The 19,208-nt window shown below is 41.5% G+C and overlaps 1 protein-coding gene across 3 annotated transcripts in view; it reads right to left on the bottom strand.

The window, feature by feature from the left end:
- Positions 1-19,208, bottom strand: part of TRPC4 (transient receptor potential cation channel subfamily C member 4) — a 196,082-nt gene that overhangs the window by 80,556 nt on the left and 96,318 nt on the right. For 2 of the 3 annotated variants that reach the window (XM_039520818.1, XM_039520817.1), the window contains one exon: positions 12,981-13,499. In XM_039520818.1, coding sequence (XP_039376752.1) covers positions 12,981-13,499 — 519 coding nt within the window. Of the gene's footprint in view, positions 1-4,206; positions 4,268-12,980; positions 13,500-19,208 lie in introns of those variants that run through there. The other variant, XM_039520820.1, reaches the window with a different exon arrangement.

Here is a 19,208-nt window from a genome sequence, read left to right on the forward strand (position 1 = left end):
ACGTTGGAGCATGCCATCTGGGAGAGGGAGGAGGATGGAGGAACTGGAGTAGATAATTCATAGTGAATAATTTATTCAAAGAATGTTGCATCTTTTTCTGTTCACAAATCGTCCATGAACTGCTCCTAATTTTCTCAAATTTCTCTATTATTTGAAACTATTCACTGCAAACTATTTATAGTCTGTAGACTGTTCACAAGCAGTTAAATGCACAGGCTCAATATTCAAAATGTCTGCTGTGTGGACTAGTTTACAGTGGACAATTTGACTGGACAATTATATTGTGTTGCCTAATCGGATAAAGGTTACTCTAAGAAATGTGTTTCTGACGTGAATGTTCAGATTTACAAGTTCTAAATTCATTTCCTACTGATATTCTTCAATAGTTACCTGAAAGTCACTGTTTCTGAACATTCCGGTCTGTTAGCTCCATTGCTAGAATATCCACAGTAAGCTGAACACGAGGTCTGTGAGCACAGTCGAAGCTAATTTGTTTAAACATTCAAATGACTATTACCAGAATTTATTTTGCAGTATTTCCCAGGTACCAGGTTAGAGAATGTCAGAGGAGAGAGGATGCAGGAGGCATTTTGAATTGTGCCAGGGATGTGGGGAGGTGGATTGTGGTTTTCCGGTGAGAGACAACAGGGAGTGGAGATGGGAGAGATGTCATCCCTCATTTTGAAGAAGGAAAACTGAGTCTCCCTGTCAGGAGGAAGACATCCCATTTTTATGGGACCATTTTCTTTTCATATCAAGCAGAACTTTTCATCTTGAAACACCTATACAGAGATGGGCATCAAAGGTTTTCTGCCAAAAGTTCAAAAATCAGAAATCAGACTTAATCATATGAATTTCACAAGAACAAACATATTATTTTAACACCAATTCCATTTTGGGCCCACCCTAATAATTTTTGAACTGCTGGAGTTGGCAATATGGAAATAATTCCTTTTTAGTGATGATCATTCTACATTGACATATGGACAACAAAACCGACCCCCTTCATTTTAATTTCAGAATAAGTAAAAGAAGATGCATAATGGAAGTCTGTTCTTCTCACTTAATTCACATGGGACTCTGCTGAAGCTACTGGACATACACTCACAGGGGAATAACCTCTATTACTGATACTATCTAGTAGGGCTGACCACACTAACAATTTTCTCAAGGAAGATACAGTTGCATCCAAATGCTTACAGGAAGGGAACTGAAAATGGAAAAGAGCTGCTGTTCCTTATTAGTGCTGTGTACTGTGTTATTCTCTCCAGCTTAATAACTTGTGCTAAGTGTCAAGAATTGAAGAACATCAGCATCATTAACAGTTTAATTGGCATTGTAATGAAATGGGATAAGTATGCACCTGACATTCATCATTCACAAAAGCTTGTAGACACACTCTGAACAATTAAAAAAGTTAAAATGTTGAGATTCCTTTTACATCATGTGGATCCTTATACTTCCATAATTATGGTATGTCCAGTGCCATTGTTGTGATAACTGTGAGTAAATGTGATCGTTTTAATAGGAACCACTGCACCTTCCATTGGGAAATCCAAACCCCATTCAGCATAAGCAGCATATAACCAATTATAGTAATACTTCAAACTTGTGAAGCAGATAAGCTGCTTACATAATTTATGCTATTTAACAATATGAGGAGTCTTATCTATAAACACAAAGGCTTCTAAATGATTTACAAAGCAAACATATGGGCTATTTTAGAGTAACTTGCCCTTGCCTGGCAAATGTTTATCTAAGAGCTTGAAGACTATGACTGAGAATTTGCAGAAATGGGAGTTTTGGAGACATAGTCCCAAACTTGAATACTTCACTTCTTACAGTTATGGGCTGCACAGACTAAACATATCTTCTCCTGGTGTTAAAATGTCCAAATATTATCCAAGATAGCTTTTCTGGGGTTTGGTAATTTTATTATTATTATTATTATTTTTAGATGGAGACGCCTGACTAGGCTGCACCTTTTCATTCTTTTAGTTAATGCTTGCATGGCTACACTCACTACTTGACACACGGCTGCAAAATAACTAAGTTCTTTACTTCTTGCAGGTTTCTTTCAAAGGACTGCCCAGAGGTGTTATATTTGACCTGTTATTTCTCTTACCTATACAATCATTCAGTCGTTTGATTCTGAAAGGATGTTAATTAAGAAGGGCTGCTGAAGTCACTCAAAGTATATCTGCAACATTAAATGCAAATTCTAATCTTTAAGGCCCTCACAAAGGGTACATCAGGTTTATGAAATGTATTACATTTTTTGCCTCAAAATCACTGAACAGTTTCTATCTCTTGCTCTTAGCACACGTGTTAATGTATCTGAATTCAAAAAGCACTCAGGGATAATTATTCATGCAGGTTACTGGACAGCCTGAATACCCCTACCCCTACCCCTATTATTCGACTGAGAACTTTAGGATTTGCCTGTTGTCATCTGCTGCAAAGTACACACTACATTGTAAAAGCTAGCCTGGGCCTGATCCTGACAGGTGCTGAGCACCTGGCACTCTTGTCAAAGCCAAGCAAAACTCCTGAGCATCTCCCAGGATTAGGTCCAGAGTATGTACCCCAGTACCGTTGGTTCTGTTTTCACAAGCCGGGCAGCAGCAGTGGTTTGGCTTGTCTGGTATCAGATCACTCCTATTAGCTGTAATTATTAATCCTGAACCATTTATTCAGGCTCCGGTTCTGCACTGTATCCAAGCTGCACTTAAATCCAGCAGGGAGTGGTGTCTATAGTGAACTGGTTTCTACTCCCTTGTCTCCAGACACCGAGCGCAAATTAGAGCTGCAGAGGGACTACTACTCTAACTTCTGCTGCTCTGGAGCTTATACAGCAGTGAATCTAGTGTACTGGAGGTTGGCTCCACCCAGGGGCGGCTCTAGGCACCAGCGGGCCAAGCGCCCGCTTGGGGCGGCATCCTGGGGAGGGCGGCATTTGGCTCCGGTGGACCTGCCGCAGGCATGCCGGCGGGAGCTCCACCACGAGCGGGGACGGCGGGACCTGCCGCGGGCGCGACTGCGGCGGGTCCGTCTTCCCGCGGCTCAGGTTGAGCTCCTGCAGGTGGACCTGCCGCAGGCATGCCGGCGAGCTCAACGAGCCGCGGGAAGAGGGACCGCCCGCGACCGGGGGGGGCGGCGCAGCGCTCCGCGCTGCTTGGGGCAGCCTACTTTGTAGAGCCGCCCCTGGCTCCACCATGTCCCCTTCTATCCTGCTCTCAGCACCCGCCCCCAACACTCCCCCTTACCTCCTTTACCTGGTGCAAAATGAACTTTGTGGACTGTAGAATCCATTCTTCAGCATTTACTCAAAGAATAGCTCGTAGCGGCTTCATTAAGGCAGCTACAGTAAGAACTGAGTTCACACTGAGTCTGGTGCTCAAGATTTGGCCTGGGAAGCTTATTAAATAGACTGAATTATTGGTAATCTAGCCACAAAAGGATTATTGAGCTTTCAACATCACTTTGCTCAAAAATATAATATGGAAATTTGTGGCTGCTTCTTGTTCATGCAGCGCTAGCCAGGCTGAACAAGCTCAGGAGTCACAGGCCAAGATGTTAATAGAATGTAAACACTAAGGCTGAGCTGTTTATTAGCCTAGGTGCTCAGGAGACCGTAACCTCTTAGTTACACAAGAAGCACCATCATCAAATTATTAACATTCCATGTCAAATAAACTATATTATGAGAATATTATGATAAGCACTCCAAAATCAGAAAATGCTGGCCAACATTTTTACTCTGAGTGTATGAAAGTCAGCTCTGAAATTCACTTCTGATCACCATATTAAAGGAGCCTGATTTCCAGACATCTGACAATGCACTGAAATGTCATTAAAGTCAATGTGAGTGGTACTTGTGAAAATCAGGCTACTTTTACTTATACGCATAAATATGGATTTAGGAGTCTAACTTTCGGCACTCAGGTTTTCAAATGTTTAATATATCTAGCTCGTGTGTGCCTTGACTCACAGAGAGGGAAGAAGATTGGGTAAATAAGAAACCAAGAACAAGATTTCTTTTTAAAAGAAAGGAAAACAAACTGTGGCAAAGTCCCGTCTCAGTCTCCCCAGCCTCTGCTGTTTTTAGCTCTGGTGAGACCGGCTTGGGTAATGCAGTCCCCCTTAGAACTCAGGGGAAGTCTGTCCCCTGTCTTCCCATCAGTCTTAGTTAAAGTATTTTTTTACCCTGCCTTGTAGGAGAGCGTCCTGCCGCTCCTCCTGGGGAGGCTTGCTACTTCAACACTCCTGGCAGCCGGGCTCCTTCTCTCTCTGCTTTTTTTTTTTTTTTTCCCCCTTCCTTCCTCCCAGGAAGGGGTTTAAAAAGGTCTCAGGCAGCTCCAAGTTGGAATCAGCTGATCCTAATTACCCTCAGGTAGTTCCCCTCAGCTGATTCTAATTTGCTACCTTGGTAAACCTTTCTCAGCTGAACCTGATTGACCTGTAGTTGCCTCTCAGTTGATAAGGAGGAGGGCCTTTTAACCCTCTGGGACTGACTCCTCCCCCCCTCTTGCAACTGTCTGTCCTGAGTTTATCACAAAACAAAAATGGGGTTAACCTTAAATAATAATGCTAAAATGCAAAAAATCAATCAAAGTTAAATATAACTTTTAAGAGTAAAACCAAACAAAATGTAAAAAATATTGGAAAATCTTATTTTCTAACACATAACATGTGACTGTGCAGCAAGCAGCTGATGTTTTGACCCCTGTAGGTCTCCCTCTGAGCAGGAATAAAACCCCCAAAACAAATATGCCCATCATTAGTTACAAATTGAAACATGCATGTGTCTCCTTGGAGGGCCCCACTCACAAGCTTAACTATAAAAAATGAAAATCTCATGCTGTTGTATGTTAGGAACAAATAAAAGGAAGATGGTATGGGGTGTATCAGTTTCTCTGTTTTTGTGTTTGTGAGAGAGGAGGATTGGTATCCAACTGGTATAGTCTTGCTCACATTTCTTAATCACTGGTGAATATTTGGTGGTACACAAAAGCCAAAGCCAGAAATAGTTATTCTATTCTTGTATTCTTAACAGCAACCCCTGGCATGTAGTTCTTTCCATCTAACTTTCCCTGCCTCAGGTATGCTCTCCACTGGCACCAGCGTCAAAGTGATAAAACAATGAGGAAATGGTGCTATACAGAACTGGTCTGAAGCTGGAATTTCTACTATGCTGGAAATTCTGATACTTTGATATTTGTTTTGTTCCAAACTGGAATGAAAAGCCAAAATTTCAAAATTTCCCCATGAAATGAAAATTCTGATAAAAATGAATTCAGGATTATCGAAATGTTCTGTTTCAGCACTGTCAAAAACATTTTATTTTGACTATCATTTTGATTAAACTTTTCTATTATATTAAAATATTATATTTACGTACTATGAAATATAATATATAAATATAATTTTAATTCATGTTTTAATATAATATGGAAGTCTAAATGAAATGAGAAAAAAACAAATTATTTCAACATTGTCAAATCAAAAAGTTTTGACTGTCAAAATGAAACATTTTGACTTTTTTTCCCATTGAAAATTGTATCAAAATTGACATATTCCCACCAAATATTTAGATTTCCCACAACATGTTCCCGCAAAAATGTTCAGATTTTAACAAGACTACATTTTTGGACAGAAAATTGTTTCAGTTAAAAGGTTTTGGCTAGCTCTAGTGGTGAAGGAAATTGGTACAAGAAGGAGAAGGAGAAGAAACAACTTCAATGTCTAATCAAGAAGAACTTTGAAGCTGAGTCAAATACAAGTTAGGAAAAAAAATATAAGATATCATTTATCTGGACTACAACTGGTGGAGGGAAAATTCACTGAACTAAAATAGAACTCTGCTTCTGCTCCACCCTCACAGAAGTTGATGATAAAACTCCCATTGATTTAATCTGAAGCATGTCTGGACCTCAAAACCTAAGGCCATGACACTGTTTCTACCGGCTTCCGAAACCTCTCTTTTCTGTGTTAACCCTTTCACATGAACCACCTAACTAAATAGGGTGGGTACCCAGGATTCCATCCTGTAACTCTTACGACTTACTGAAGTCAATGGGACCTCCCATGTGAATAAAGATTGCTTGAATAAATAAGGTTTGCAGCACTTGGGCCTGGTTTAACCTGAGGGGGGTGTGTGTCAATCTAAGTTACACAACTTCAGCTACGTGAAGAACGTAGCTGAAGTCAACATACTTAGATCTACTCACCGTGGTGTCTTCATTGTGGTGAGTTGACTGCTGACGCTCTCCTGTTGACTTCGCCTGCGCCTCTCTCTCTGGTGGAGCATTGAAGTCGACAGGAGAGTGCTTGGCAGTCGATTTATCGTGTCTAGAGTAGACACAATAAATCAACCCCCACTGGATCGATCGCTGCCCGCCAATCCGGCAGGTGGTATAGACAAGCCCTTGGTCTCAAAAGAGCTATTCAGTGACTACAGATAGAATGAGGAACACTGGAATACAGCATGACTGGCAAATTTTAACAAATGCTCACTAATCATTCAAAAAATGTGCTTCTTATTTATCAGTCACTCCATAAACTGCTTCACTAACAACAACACAAAATATTGCTTTAACAGCTCTTGAAAAACAGAGGTTTGGAGCATTAAGACATAATATTTACTATAAAGTCTGCAAGAAAATTCTGTGGATTTTGTTTAGCATTGACTGTTTTTATGCTGTTAATAGGTTTGAAAGACCTCCCAAAGGCCCTTTACTCTGTGTAGCTTTTGAAATTGAACAATGTTTATCTGTCTGGTCTCCTAAAAGCTCTCTGCTGTTTCTTGATATTATTCCTCAATTTATCAGATGCTGGCTCCTTCTTCAACCCTTGCACACATGTTAGATTGTTGCTTTTGACTTCTCTGTGCTGCTCCTCTCCATCTACTGGGGTACTAATTTTCCAAATTGCTGGTGTTACAAAATGAAAACCATTATATTTGTGTAGAGAATATAGCAACAACAAAGAGAAGAGGTCAGCACCTAGGCCAGACTAATGCCTGCTGACAGAGTCCCAAGAATATGGACTTGGGAATGGACAGTAAACAGATGCACCTAGATCAAAATTGAAATGAACTGCTGGAAGAAGCCAACCAAAGGACTCAGGGTACCATAGGACAGACAAAGAGATTCAGCCATATAGATATGCAAGGGAAGGAAAGGAGAATTACAATAAAATAAGGATGTAAGGGGGAAAAGCAGAATAATAAGTGGCAAAGAAACCTGACTTTATTAATTTCATTTGCATTAAAATCAATGACCAAATTCTGAAAATGCAGCCAATGGTAAAAGTCAGAGAACAGGAGGAAGACTTTTCAAGGAACAGGGATGGAGACTGAACAAGGACGTGGATACTGAAGAAAAAGACTGAAAATACACTGAATTCAATTCTATTACATTACTTTAAAATTTGTTGTGGTATCAGAAACTGGCCCAGAGGACAATAATCCATTCAAGCATCTTTTTTCCCATTTCACATGTTTTATTGAGTACATTTTTCCAGATGTTCAGATACCAAGATATAATCCCCTGACCAAAAAAAATGGTAAAAGTGAGTTAAAACTGAGATTATGTATAAATAATTTAAGAGCAATAAACCTCACAAGGATGTTATTCTCATCCCCAAAAGCAACCACTATAAACCAAGATATTTCAGAGTTAAGAGTCACTTAAAAGAAATTCAAACATGTCAAGGTATAGAACTGTATAGCTATAGCACCAAAATAACCTTAACTCTGCCTTGTAGTGATATTAAGAGGAAAAATAATCTTTAAAAATCACTTTAATCTAATCTGGAACCACAAACATTACAATACCTTTATTTTAAGAGTATAGTTAATGTAAGGTATCACTATAATGGAAGCAAAGTGAGTGTATGTATGTGTGCGCACATGCGTGAGAGAGCATGCATATACATGTTGTTTTCTATTAGCTTCAAAAGAACATATATTGGCATTCAAGCTCAGTGCCTAGATAGATGATGCAGTTCCTCAAGGTGATAGTATTTCCTGTCATTCTTGAAGTACCATTTTAGATCTGTGATACCACGTAAGTACATATATCTGAGGAAATAATACAGAAATATAACTCTTCTGTATATATCCCTCAGGTTTGTATGTGCATTTTAAAATTAATGCAAAGAAAAATGATCAGTTGATAATTGTTTATTATTTATTTATTTATATCCCCTGTCCTGGGCAGTTTACAATCTACATGCATTCAGATTGACCATTGGATTTGTTGATAGAAAAATGTTGGCCTGTAATTCAGATGTGGGGTTGGACGCGGGGAGTAGGAGGGGAGGACTAAAGGACCTCCTGAGGTCCCTTCCGGCCCTACAATTCTATGATTTCTATCATCCCTTCTACACCTATGAAAGGAATTATATGTGAATCAGATAAAGTTTTATATTTGATTCAGGAAAACAGGAAGCTTTTTGGCATTGTCCATCATGCCCCAAGATCCTAGCACAGCGATAGCAGAAATGACTAATCAGGTCATTGTCAATGTCAATTGGTGTAAACAACTGAGAGATGGTCAATTATATGTTCACACTGCACAACGCTGAATGGTTGTGGGACATTAGGGAATAGCTGATGCACATTGCTAATTGTTACCTAGCAACAATAGGTGTTGGAAGCAGGCAAGTGGGGGAAGGAAGGGACAGGAGTCAGACCTGCAGCAGCAGGAAAGTGTCATTTCTTGCAATCAATCAGCACCACGCGTGTTAACAAAGTGGAGAAAAATTCTAGCTTGGGGGCTTTAACCTGCATCCTGTGTTAAAGTAATATTGCCACTAAGTACTCCAGAAATTCAGAGTGTAATATTCTGGTCACTGGACTGATAATATCATTATCAACAGACACTATCAATGGTGTCATCAGGCATTCTGCATCTCAAACTCTAAGTGTCCTTCAACCTTGTTATTTATTAATGAAGCAAAAGAGGCAGGCTGGCAATCAGATAGACTCTCCACCTATCAGAGGGGTAGCCGTGTTAGTCTGGAGCTGTAAAAAGCGACAAAGAGTCCTGTGGGACCTTATAGACTAACAGATGCATTGGAGCATGAGCTTTCGTGGGTGAATACCCACTTCGTCAGACTCCCCACCTAGTGATTCATTCTGACAGGATTCCAAGAGCTGGGAAGCAATTTTGCTGGGATGCCTCCTGAGAAAGTCTGAATGACATGATCACAGTATTGTGGCAGATCTCAACAGAATGGAAACGCAGAACATGAGCAACTTTTACTTCACAGAGCTTCCAAAATGATTTGCCTACATTTTTGAATGCTTTTCATTTTTTCTTTACAAAGGGAATTTGGTGCTCAAGAAAGATGTGGACTATTTATCTTTATGAAGGATAATGTACAGACAGTAGCAGCAGCTTGTAAACCACCACATTGCCTTTAAAGGGACCACATCCACTTGAGAGAGGCTTTTTCAATCTCTATGTCAGTTCAATCAAGCATCCTGTCCTCATTTTTGAGGCCCCTCCACGACTCCACATCTCCTTAGTTATCCTGCCTTGTGTTTTTAAGAGTCACCTTCCTTTGCACACCAACAGTGCAATTCTTCTTCACCCATTTGTGTACTTCTCCCACAAGCACCTCTGAACTAGTTCTGTGACAAAACTGATGCATGGAACACTCCCTCCCCCATGTCAGACCATAAAGTCACAATCTTGATCTACTTCAAATCCTTCTCAAGACTCCACTTCTGCTATGATGTCTGTGGTAAACCACCTACAGATGTCAGTACAAATTAGAGATATCAGAAATAAACAAAAATATTCCCATCGTAAAACTTAAAAGAAAAATTATTTCAACCACATGTTCCTATCATCCTTGTCCTCCTTCCTTAAGCTTTTGTTATGTTGACTTGTCGCTTCTTGTCTTAAATTAGAATGCATGCTCTCCAGGGCAGGAATTGTCTCTTACTATGTATTTGTACTCTGCTTAGCACAGTGGGCCCCAATTTCAGCCCTGCTGTAATTTTAATAATGAATGGTAATAATAATACAGGATGAGAGGTATGAGATGATTGATGTGTCAGGGAGGGAATGAAATTTATTGTTCAGCTGGTTTTTATTTTATTTTTATTTTGTGGGGTTGGATGTAAAATAAAGGCGATTTTTCCTCATATTTCTTGACTGAGTTAAGTTGAGAGAGAAAAAAACAAAAGCAAAAACCAACCAACCACCACCACCAAACGATTAAAACTCAAATAAGATTGCTGAGAAACAAAATCATATTTTTTCCTGATACAACACAAATGTATCTGGCCGTAATTCTGATTCTCGGTGGCTGAAGCCCATAGAGCAGGGAGAACAGTTGTATCACTCAAGAGATGATGTTCTAAGGCAGGTCAGATCCAACAACAGAATATCTAAAGAATAACCCACATCTTTCCCTGCTATTCCTTTTACATAGGAATAGCCTCTTTTGCCTCCAACACCTTCTGCCAGTCACCAGAAATGCACAAAGCAGATAGGACAATGATCATATCCTCCAGCTGGATGGCTACAGTACTAGGTCAGGGTCCTGGTGGGATCCTGGGTGCAGAGGCATTGCCCTTCTGATTTCTCAGGGAGTGGTCAACCCCTGCTCCGCCCCAGGCTCCACCCCCACTCTATCCCTTCCCCCAAGGCCCCACCCCGCCCCACCCTTCCTGCCCCTGCTCCACCCTCACCCCACATCTTCCCACCGCTGCCCCGCCCACCTTGCCTCTTCTCATGTTCTGTCCCCTCCCCTGAGTGTACCCAACCCTCACTCTGTCTCCACTCCTCCTCCCCCACAGCACCTTCAGCCTGCCACTGAACAACTGATCCTCAGTGGGTGGGAGGTGCTGGAGGAAATGGGGAGGAGCTGATCAGCGGAGCCCGCCAGTACCCAGTATTTTTTTCCATGCGTGCCCCAGCCCCAGAGCACCCTGGAGTTGGTGCCTATGCTGGGGTGGATACAATGGATGAGGTAAGATGGAATTCCCAGAATACATCTGCACAGGACGTGACAGAATTTAGCCTCGAGTTTGCTGTCATAGAACTGTTTTGTCTTCTAGACTTTCCATATTTGCATCTCATACAATATCTTCTCTTATTGTAGTCATTAGAAATAAAATAATTGGGCTGTTGTGTTTGACAATATTTGTTTCAGCATCTAATAGGCAAATAAATAATATGGCAGAAAAAATAAGTAGAACCTATTTCCATTTAAGGGGCCGAGGAGGGGATAAATAGTGAAAAAGATTAATAGAAATTAAAAAAAATATCAGAAATGTAGATGATCCAGTGATTTGGAATCATTGCCTCAAGAGTCAGTATTGCTTTAATGTTTGTCATTACAAGGACTCTATAAAGGGTAATCATCTATATTACTGCAATTTAATTAGGCTTGGAAATCAGCTGGGACTATACAAGCCATTTGCACTTGCAGATGTCTCTCACTACCTAAGACTCAAATTAGGAAAATTCAAGCTTTACAATTAGGATTTCAAATCGCTGTGCAAAATCAGAACTGCTCTTAAATGCATGAATCCAATGGAAAATCCAAATCACGGCTAACATTTGCTAAATGAATGTAGAAGTATAAATTATAAAGTAGGATTTCACATTTTAAGAAATACAAATGAGACACACAGAGATTAGTTTCTCAAAAAGGTCTGAGGTAAATGTCTGAAAGTACAACGCAGTAAGTATTTAGGAAACTGGTGAGCATGTGTCCTGAAATAATGAAACAGCAAGTGAAAAATAGTGTCAACCATTTCTTGCTATATTAAAGGCCACCTGTAGGTTCTTCTCCAGAATTAGATGATATGGAGTGTTCTTAACCATGGCATACCATGACATTTAAATATGAAATAAGTGAGCAACATAGACCTTTTCCAAGTCAAATCTATCTATCTATCTATCTATCTATATCAGTAGATCATGTTGACTTCCGTGTGTTGATATATGTTAGCTTAAATGGAAACCACAGCTTACTAGGTTAGGCCCAGATTCTGCAAACTCTACCTATGTACTTAATGTAAAGCATGTCGGTTATTCTTTGCAGGATCAGGGACTTAATAGCAATGGGTGAATAGGTTCAATTAAAAGTAACAACACTTTGAACCTTTGCCCATTTTAAAAACCTGAATAGAACCATTTTTAATTATTATTAGTAGTAGCAGTACTACTAAGGTTTGAAATGCTCAGATATACTTTTCTGCTTGACTTTACACTTCCGCATTGGAGCTGCTGTTGAAAGCAAAACTCCCAAATGACATAGTAATTTCTGGCTAGGATCAGATGCACAAGTTTTGGAACTCTCGTGAAAAACTGATCTTTCTATTTAGTTTCTTATTCTGTACCACAGCATATAAAGAACCTTACAAATTTTAAAAGGCACACAGGGGATTTCAGATTCTCATTAAATTTCCAGTCAGTTTGGCATACTCGGAAAATCTTTAGAATAGTATCTATTTTTGGATGCTTATTCAAACCAAAAATGAATATCAAACTTCTAGGATTTACCTAGTGATATTAATGACTTACCAAGCCTACATCTATTTAGAAAAATGAACTCCTTCCTGGAGAAAACCATTCTGTAACAACAGGCATGTAATTTAACTAGCATGTAAACATGTGACATGCCCACTTTACCAGCCAGACACAGTTAATGAATCAGTTTTGAGAAGTACTCTTTGCAGTTCTTACTCTGTTACCAAAGACCTGCTTAATATTATTCTGTGCTAGTGATAATGTATGCTCAGGTGCAAAACAGATAGTCCCCCAGGATCTGTGATATGATAGAATATTTCAAATTCCAGTTTGAATAAACTGCAACAACCTCTTATGTTCATCCAATAATAAAAAGAGGCCCTTGTAGAAAAAAAAATAAGCAGCAATCTGAAGTTGTCTCACTTAAAACACTATATTCCAGGCAATTATCTATCACATTATTGTTACTAAAGTAACACTTACCTCTTTTTGTCGGTACTTAATTGCCAGCTTCAATCGTGCAAGATCATTACCATTCTGTTCTTCTATCAAGCTATTGTCATCTCTGTAATTTAGAATAATTTCCAATTCCCTGGAACTCCGTGTCTGATCCAGGAGGTCTTTTGCAAATTGCTTGCATTGACGCGAGAGCTCTTCGTATTCTGACTTAAACTCATTTTCCACCTTACTCAGTTCCTGAAGCTCCCAACTCAGTTGAAATGCTGTAAGGAAAGGATCCTCACTGGACAATGCAATCAAAGATGGACTTGCCAGAGCTTTGTAAATGTTGAGTCTGGATCGAGAATGGCGAAGGCTGTCCACATCTGAGCTTGAGACGCATTCAACACAGTTGCAGCGGACTTCATGTGGTCTAGGTACAGAAACCCCCTTCTGTACAAGAAGTTTTATGATCTCATAATTGTTCGTATGGGCAGCCAAAATAATGGGCGTAATGTCTGGTGTGAATTCTGAGAACTGCTTATCCAGCAGTATTGGTGGCACCTGTGCAAAAAAGTGAGAAAATGTATAGACTCTTATTTCAACAGCAGCAACAGTAAATTAAGCTACAGATAGTTCTTCTTGTAAAAAGTTGCACAAAACAATTTGGAATTAATATTCTATTTGGCAAATGCAGCTCCTTTTTTGATTCATAAATTGTGAACTAGGTGATCTTTTCGCAACATCTGTTTGTTATTTGTAACTGTTGAATTAATCCTTTGCACTAACAAATTGTAGCCTATGGTTATTCTCAAACAATCGGCTACAGCTTTTCACCATGTCTATTTGGACTGTATGGTGAGTCACTTAAGAGAGATCGTTTTGTTTCTGGTCCCTGATGAGATAATCTAAATTTTATAATGAGGAGGCGTGGCTCTAGAAATCACTGGAGCTTTGAGTCTCCCCATCAGAGAGAAAAAGAGGTCCCTGCCATAGTGAGCTTGCATTTGTAAGGCCGAGTCCTGAATACACTAATCATGACACCTAATAATAAGTGTAACTGAAGGAAAATGGGATGGTTTGTAGGATAGGGCCCTAAGTAGATAACATATAAAGGACAGACAATAAACAACACAAGAGAGTTTTAAAATACTCTTCCTTTTTGTGTGCAGTTTGTCTCATAACTGTTCTTTGACCCTTATTAATTTTCCTTGTATACAGTTCTATAACCTGTACTCCTGAGGGAATTCTGCACCACTGTGCGTGCACAGAATTTATGTCCCCCATAGATTTCATTGCTTCCTCACAGAAAAATGACTTTATGATGGTGATGCAAAGGGAAGCCACAAGATCAGTCATGCGACCCTCCCCAGCAGTATGTTTTGGGTAGCCAGCAGAGAGGTAAATCATTGTGGGGCAGGAGGCGGGACTGGGAAAGACCCGGCTGGTGGCTCCTACCCTGTGCTGGGCTCAGCTGCTAGTCCCAGCTGGGCTGGGGAGGAAGGGACTTCCTCTTCCCCTGCAAGCATCCGTGGCCATGTCAGACCCACCCCCAGACTTCACCCCCAGCTGTAGGAAGCTCCGCAAACTCCCCGCCCAGCACTTCCTGCACCCAACATTTGTCAGCTGCAGGGGGAGGGATCACTGTATAGGGAGCTGCTCCCCCATCTGCCCAACCCATGTGCATCCAGACCCCCCCATACCCAGACCTTCCAGTTGAGCCTCACCTCCCCATATTCAGAACCCCTCCCTGATGAGCCCCACTCCCCCTGCACCTGGATCACCCCAATAAGCCACTCACACCTGGATCCCCACCCCACTGAACCCCACTCCCCCAACATCTGGACCCCCAGACTGAGCCCCCACACTCAGACTCCCCTTCCAAGTTCTATGCCTCCATATCCAGACCCCTCCCCGCTGAGCCCCAACCACTGTTACCTGGACCCCTCTACAGAGTTCGATTACCATTGCACCCAGAACCCTCCATCAAGCCCCTGTGCATTCAAACCCCACCTGCATGTAGATCACACATTGAGCCAGCCACATCCAGATTGCCCCACAGAGAACCCTCTTAACCCACACCAGGCCCCTCCACTTGGATTCTGCCTTGCTGAGCCTGCCTGCCCACACCTGGTGCATCTGGCATGGAGGGGCAGGGCCTTGGGGTGTTTCTGGTGCAGGCCCAATACTTGCGCTGTGTCAGAGTTGGGTGCAGCACTATCACTGAATCCATGTCCTGGTGTGCGGGGGGAGCTGCACAGTGACCTCCCAACTCTGTGATGCCAATGCCTGTGCTTCCCAGTGTCATGCTGGAGCCTCCACATTTATTTGACAAATAATATTTGCATACTTTTAAATTATTGTACAAAGAATTTTTAATTTTTTGGTGCAGAATGTCCTCAGGAGTAAACCTGGCCTATATTCTTTTCTATCTTCCTTCACTTTTTGAACCCCGGCTTAACTTCTGTTTTCTCAGTCCAGCTATTAAAGTGCCAGTCAAGAAAGTGACCTTGTAACTATGACATCCTTATACTCCACATTTGTTCCTCTCACAACTTCCGATTCATTGTTTTTAGCACAATATAAAATGTCACCGACTGCTACCAGTGCTAGTTGATCCTCACAATGTGTCTACTTTGTACATCTTTACTAGCTATAAAGAGTCTGCAATGAGAACTTATCCAGCAGTTCTACCCAGTATGCATATATATAAAATGAAGAACAGCTTGCTCTTGTACAGCTTTGCAGTGCTGAGAGGAAGAGAAGTGTGAAATCAGCACATACGAAGTTGAAGGCACATAGGGAGCAGCTGTTTACAGCACCAATGTGCTATTTTTACAGTCACTTTGTAACATGGTGCACAAGGAATGATTCCCCCCACCCTCCACTGCTATATAAACAACACAAAGAACATTTTGAATGGTGCCTGTGATGCTTCCCAGGGGTACCCAGTGTTGGGATGCACCTTGCCACCACCTGCCTTTAACATGAGGAAGCCTTGTCTCTGCCTCCCAAACCCCCTGGCCATTGGCAATACCACACCTCACAGGCCCCACTGTCACTCTACAGGTTAGTGACAGGCACACTCCAACCTCCGAGCCCTCCAAGTGTCTCCCTGGAGTGTCCAGCCTCAGGTCCACTGGACACTCACAGCATTCACTGATCCACTGCTTCCAAAGAAACAGTTACACTTCAGCTTACCAGTACCACCTCAGATCACTGCTCCTCTCAGCACACAGCACTTAGACATGTTTACAGTGAAATCAAGTGTCAGTTTATTATCAAAGCATAGAGATTCACGTAGAAGTATTGGAAACAAATGGTTACATATAAAATAAAACCACTGTATGTCTTCTAGAGCTTAGACTTAATTAACAGGATTCGTTACTGTCTACTACAGTATTGCTCACCCAAAATTCCTGCTGCATTTTTGCAGACAGTTTGGCTGTGACCCTTCTTTCATCAGACAAGCACATTGTCAGTTTGCTTCCTAGGCAAAGGACTCAGTGTGTTTCTTTACACTCCAGAGCAATCCTTTGTCTTTCTTCATAAACAGGACCTCCCACTGCTATTTATTTCTTCCTGTAGATTTCCTCTCTTGTATATTTTGCAATCTCTCAATTCGAATTGAGCTAAGTATGTGGCATATAATATATACTACACAAATGGACAGACAGGGAGATAGGTGTCTGTAACCTCCTGCCTTGAAAGAACATTTCTGAGATATGTCGCCAGTTGGCCTGCCTTAACTCCAAGACCTTAAGAATATCATTTTCAGTATAGATAAATAAGCCCTTAAATATCATCTGTACATATATTTCACAACAATTGTGATGACCAGTGGGCTCCTGGCTCTCAGTAGATAATTAATATGCTACCCTTCAGTGAACTATTACGCAGGGGATTCCTGTAAAACCCTATGTACCCTCTGTGCCCTGCCAGCTAGCACCAAGAGGTCCTTGGGTCACAGTGCCCCTTTAAAAAGGAAAAGGGATAAACAGTTGAATCAGAAGGGTCACCTGAAGCCTGGTGAATAAATAAACCATTGGAGAAGGGAAAAGATGTCTGAAGAAAGAGTAGTGTCAGCAGAATGACTTCTATAAGGTGAAGAGAGACAGTGCATAGGCATAAGAACCTAAGAATGTCCATACTTGGTGAGATCAGTGGTCTATCTAGCCCAGTATCCTGTCTTCCAATAGTGACTAATGTCAGATGTTTCAGAGGGAATGAACAGAACAGAGCAATCATTAAGTGATCCACCCTTTGTCACCCAGTACAAGTTTCTGCCATTCAAAGGTTTAGGGACATGTGAAGCATGGGGTTGTGTCTCTGACCATCTTGGATAATAGCCATCAATGGATCTATCCTCCATGAGCTTATCTATTTCATTTTTAATCCACTTATACTTTTGGCCTTTACAATTTTACATCCTTATGTTTGTTTTAAACCTGCTGCCAATTAATTTCATAAGGTGACCCTTGGTTCCGGTGTTATGTGAATGGGTAAATAACACTTCCCTGTTCACTTTCTCCACACTATTCATGATTTTAGAACTATTAAATCCCACCTAAGTTATCTCTTTTCTAAGCTAAACAGTCCCAGTCTTTTTAATCGATCCTCATACGGAAGCTGTTCCTACCCTTAGTCATTTTTGTTGCCCTTCTCTGTACGTTTTCTAATTTTAATATGTCTTTTTTGAGATGGGGTGACCAGAACTTCATGCAGTATCCAAAGTATGGCTGTGCCATCCTAATGATTCCTAACATTTTGGGGGAGTTTTTTGTTTTTCAGCTATATTCACTTCTTGGACCAGATTCTGTGTTCCACTTAGGATTCAATAAAGAATTGTTTGTTCCAGGACTAGGTGCTCCAAGAAGCAGTCATTAATAGTGTTTAGAAATTTTATCTCTGTATGTCATCCTGAGGTGACATGTACCCAGTCAATATGGAAGAAGTTGATATCTCCCATTATTATTTGGGTTTTCTGCTTTTGTTGCCTTTCTAATCTCCTGGAGCATTTCACAATCACTGTCGCCATCCTGGTCAGGTGGTTGGAAGAGAATTCTTACTCCTATACTCTTATTATTCAAGCCACACATTTTTATCCATAGAGATTCTATGGTACAGTTTGATTCCTTTAAGATATTTGCTATATTTGACTGCTTTCTTTCACATATAGTGGCACTCCTCCATCAGAAAGACCTACTTTGTAATTCCTATATATTTTGTACCCTGGTATTACCATGTCCCATTGTGTATCCTCATTCCACCATGTTTCTGTGAGGTTTATTATATCAATATTCTCATGTAATACCAGGCATTCAAGTTCACCCATCTTAGTATTTAAAATTCTAGCATTTGTATATAAACAGCAGGCAAAAAGGGCGGCACCTGCGGCCGGGGGGGGGGGGGGGAGGCTGGGGCGGCGGGCTGCTGCCTCTGGGAGCCAGCGGCGGAGGTCCGGGGAGACCTGCCGGACTGGCATGACTGCGGAGGAGAGCGGCGGGGGCCGGCGCCGCGGGCCGCCCTCCGCTGGGGCGGCAGCGGCAGCGCCGCCGCGAGACGAGCCGCCCCCGACGCCAGCCCGCCCGCGCCAGAGAGTCCAGCCAGCCGCAGCCAGAGTCCCTCGCAGTCATGCCCGCAGGGAGTCCGAGGTCCCCTCCGGGCGGGCCGCGCGCCGCCTATGACTGCTTGGGGCGGCCAAAAACGTAGAGCCGCCCCTGTATATAAACACTTATAAAAATGATCACTATATAGTTGTTTGCTTTCATGTGATGCAAGTAAATGGCACTTTTTTTGTTTGATTGGTTCTCTTCTGTTCCTACCTGTACTTTATCAATTTCTAGCCTCTCCTCTTTACTAGGATACAGAACTGTCCCCTAAGGGATGTCTCTGTCTGAACTCTGTGCTCCTCTGCACCAGTTGGCTTTCCCCCAGCCCTTAATTTAAAAACTCCTTTACAACCTTCTTAATTTTACATGCCAGCAATCTGGTTCTCTTTTGATTTAGGTGGAGCCCATCCTTCTTGTATAGGATTCTCCTTTCCCCAAAAGTTCCCCAGTTCCTAATAAACTTAAATCTCTTCTCCCAACACCATCATCTCATCCTTGCATTGAGACCCTGCAGTTGTGCCTGTTTAACTGACCCTGCGCATGGAACTAGAAGCATTTCAGAGAATGCTACCCTGGGAGTGAGGAAACGTTAACAACAAACAGGGAAAGTGAATGAGAATAATGGGAGGAGAAGAAGAAACCAGCAGAATTAGGCAGAAAT

The sequence above is a fragment of the Mauremys reevesii genome, linkage group 1 (assembly GCF_016161935.1).
Source record: "Mauremys reevesii isolate NIE-2019 linkage group 1, ASM1616193v1, whole genome shotgun sequence".
Classification (NCBI taxonomy): domain Eukaryota; kingdom Metazoa; phylum Chordata; order Testudines; family Geoemydidae; genus Mauremys; species Mauremys reevesii.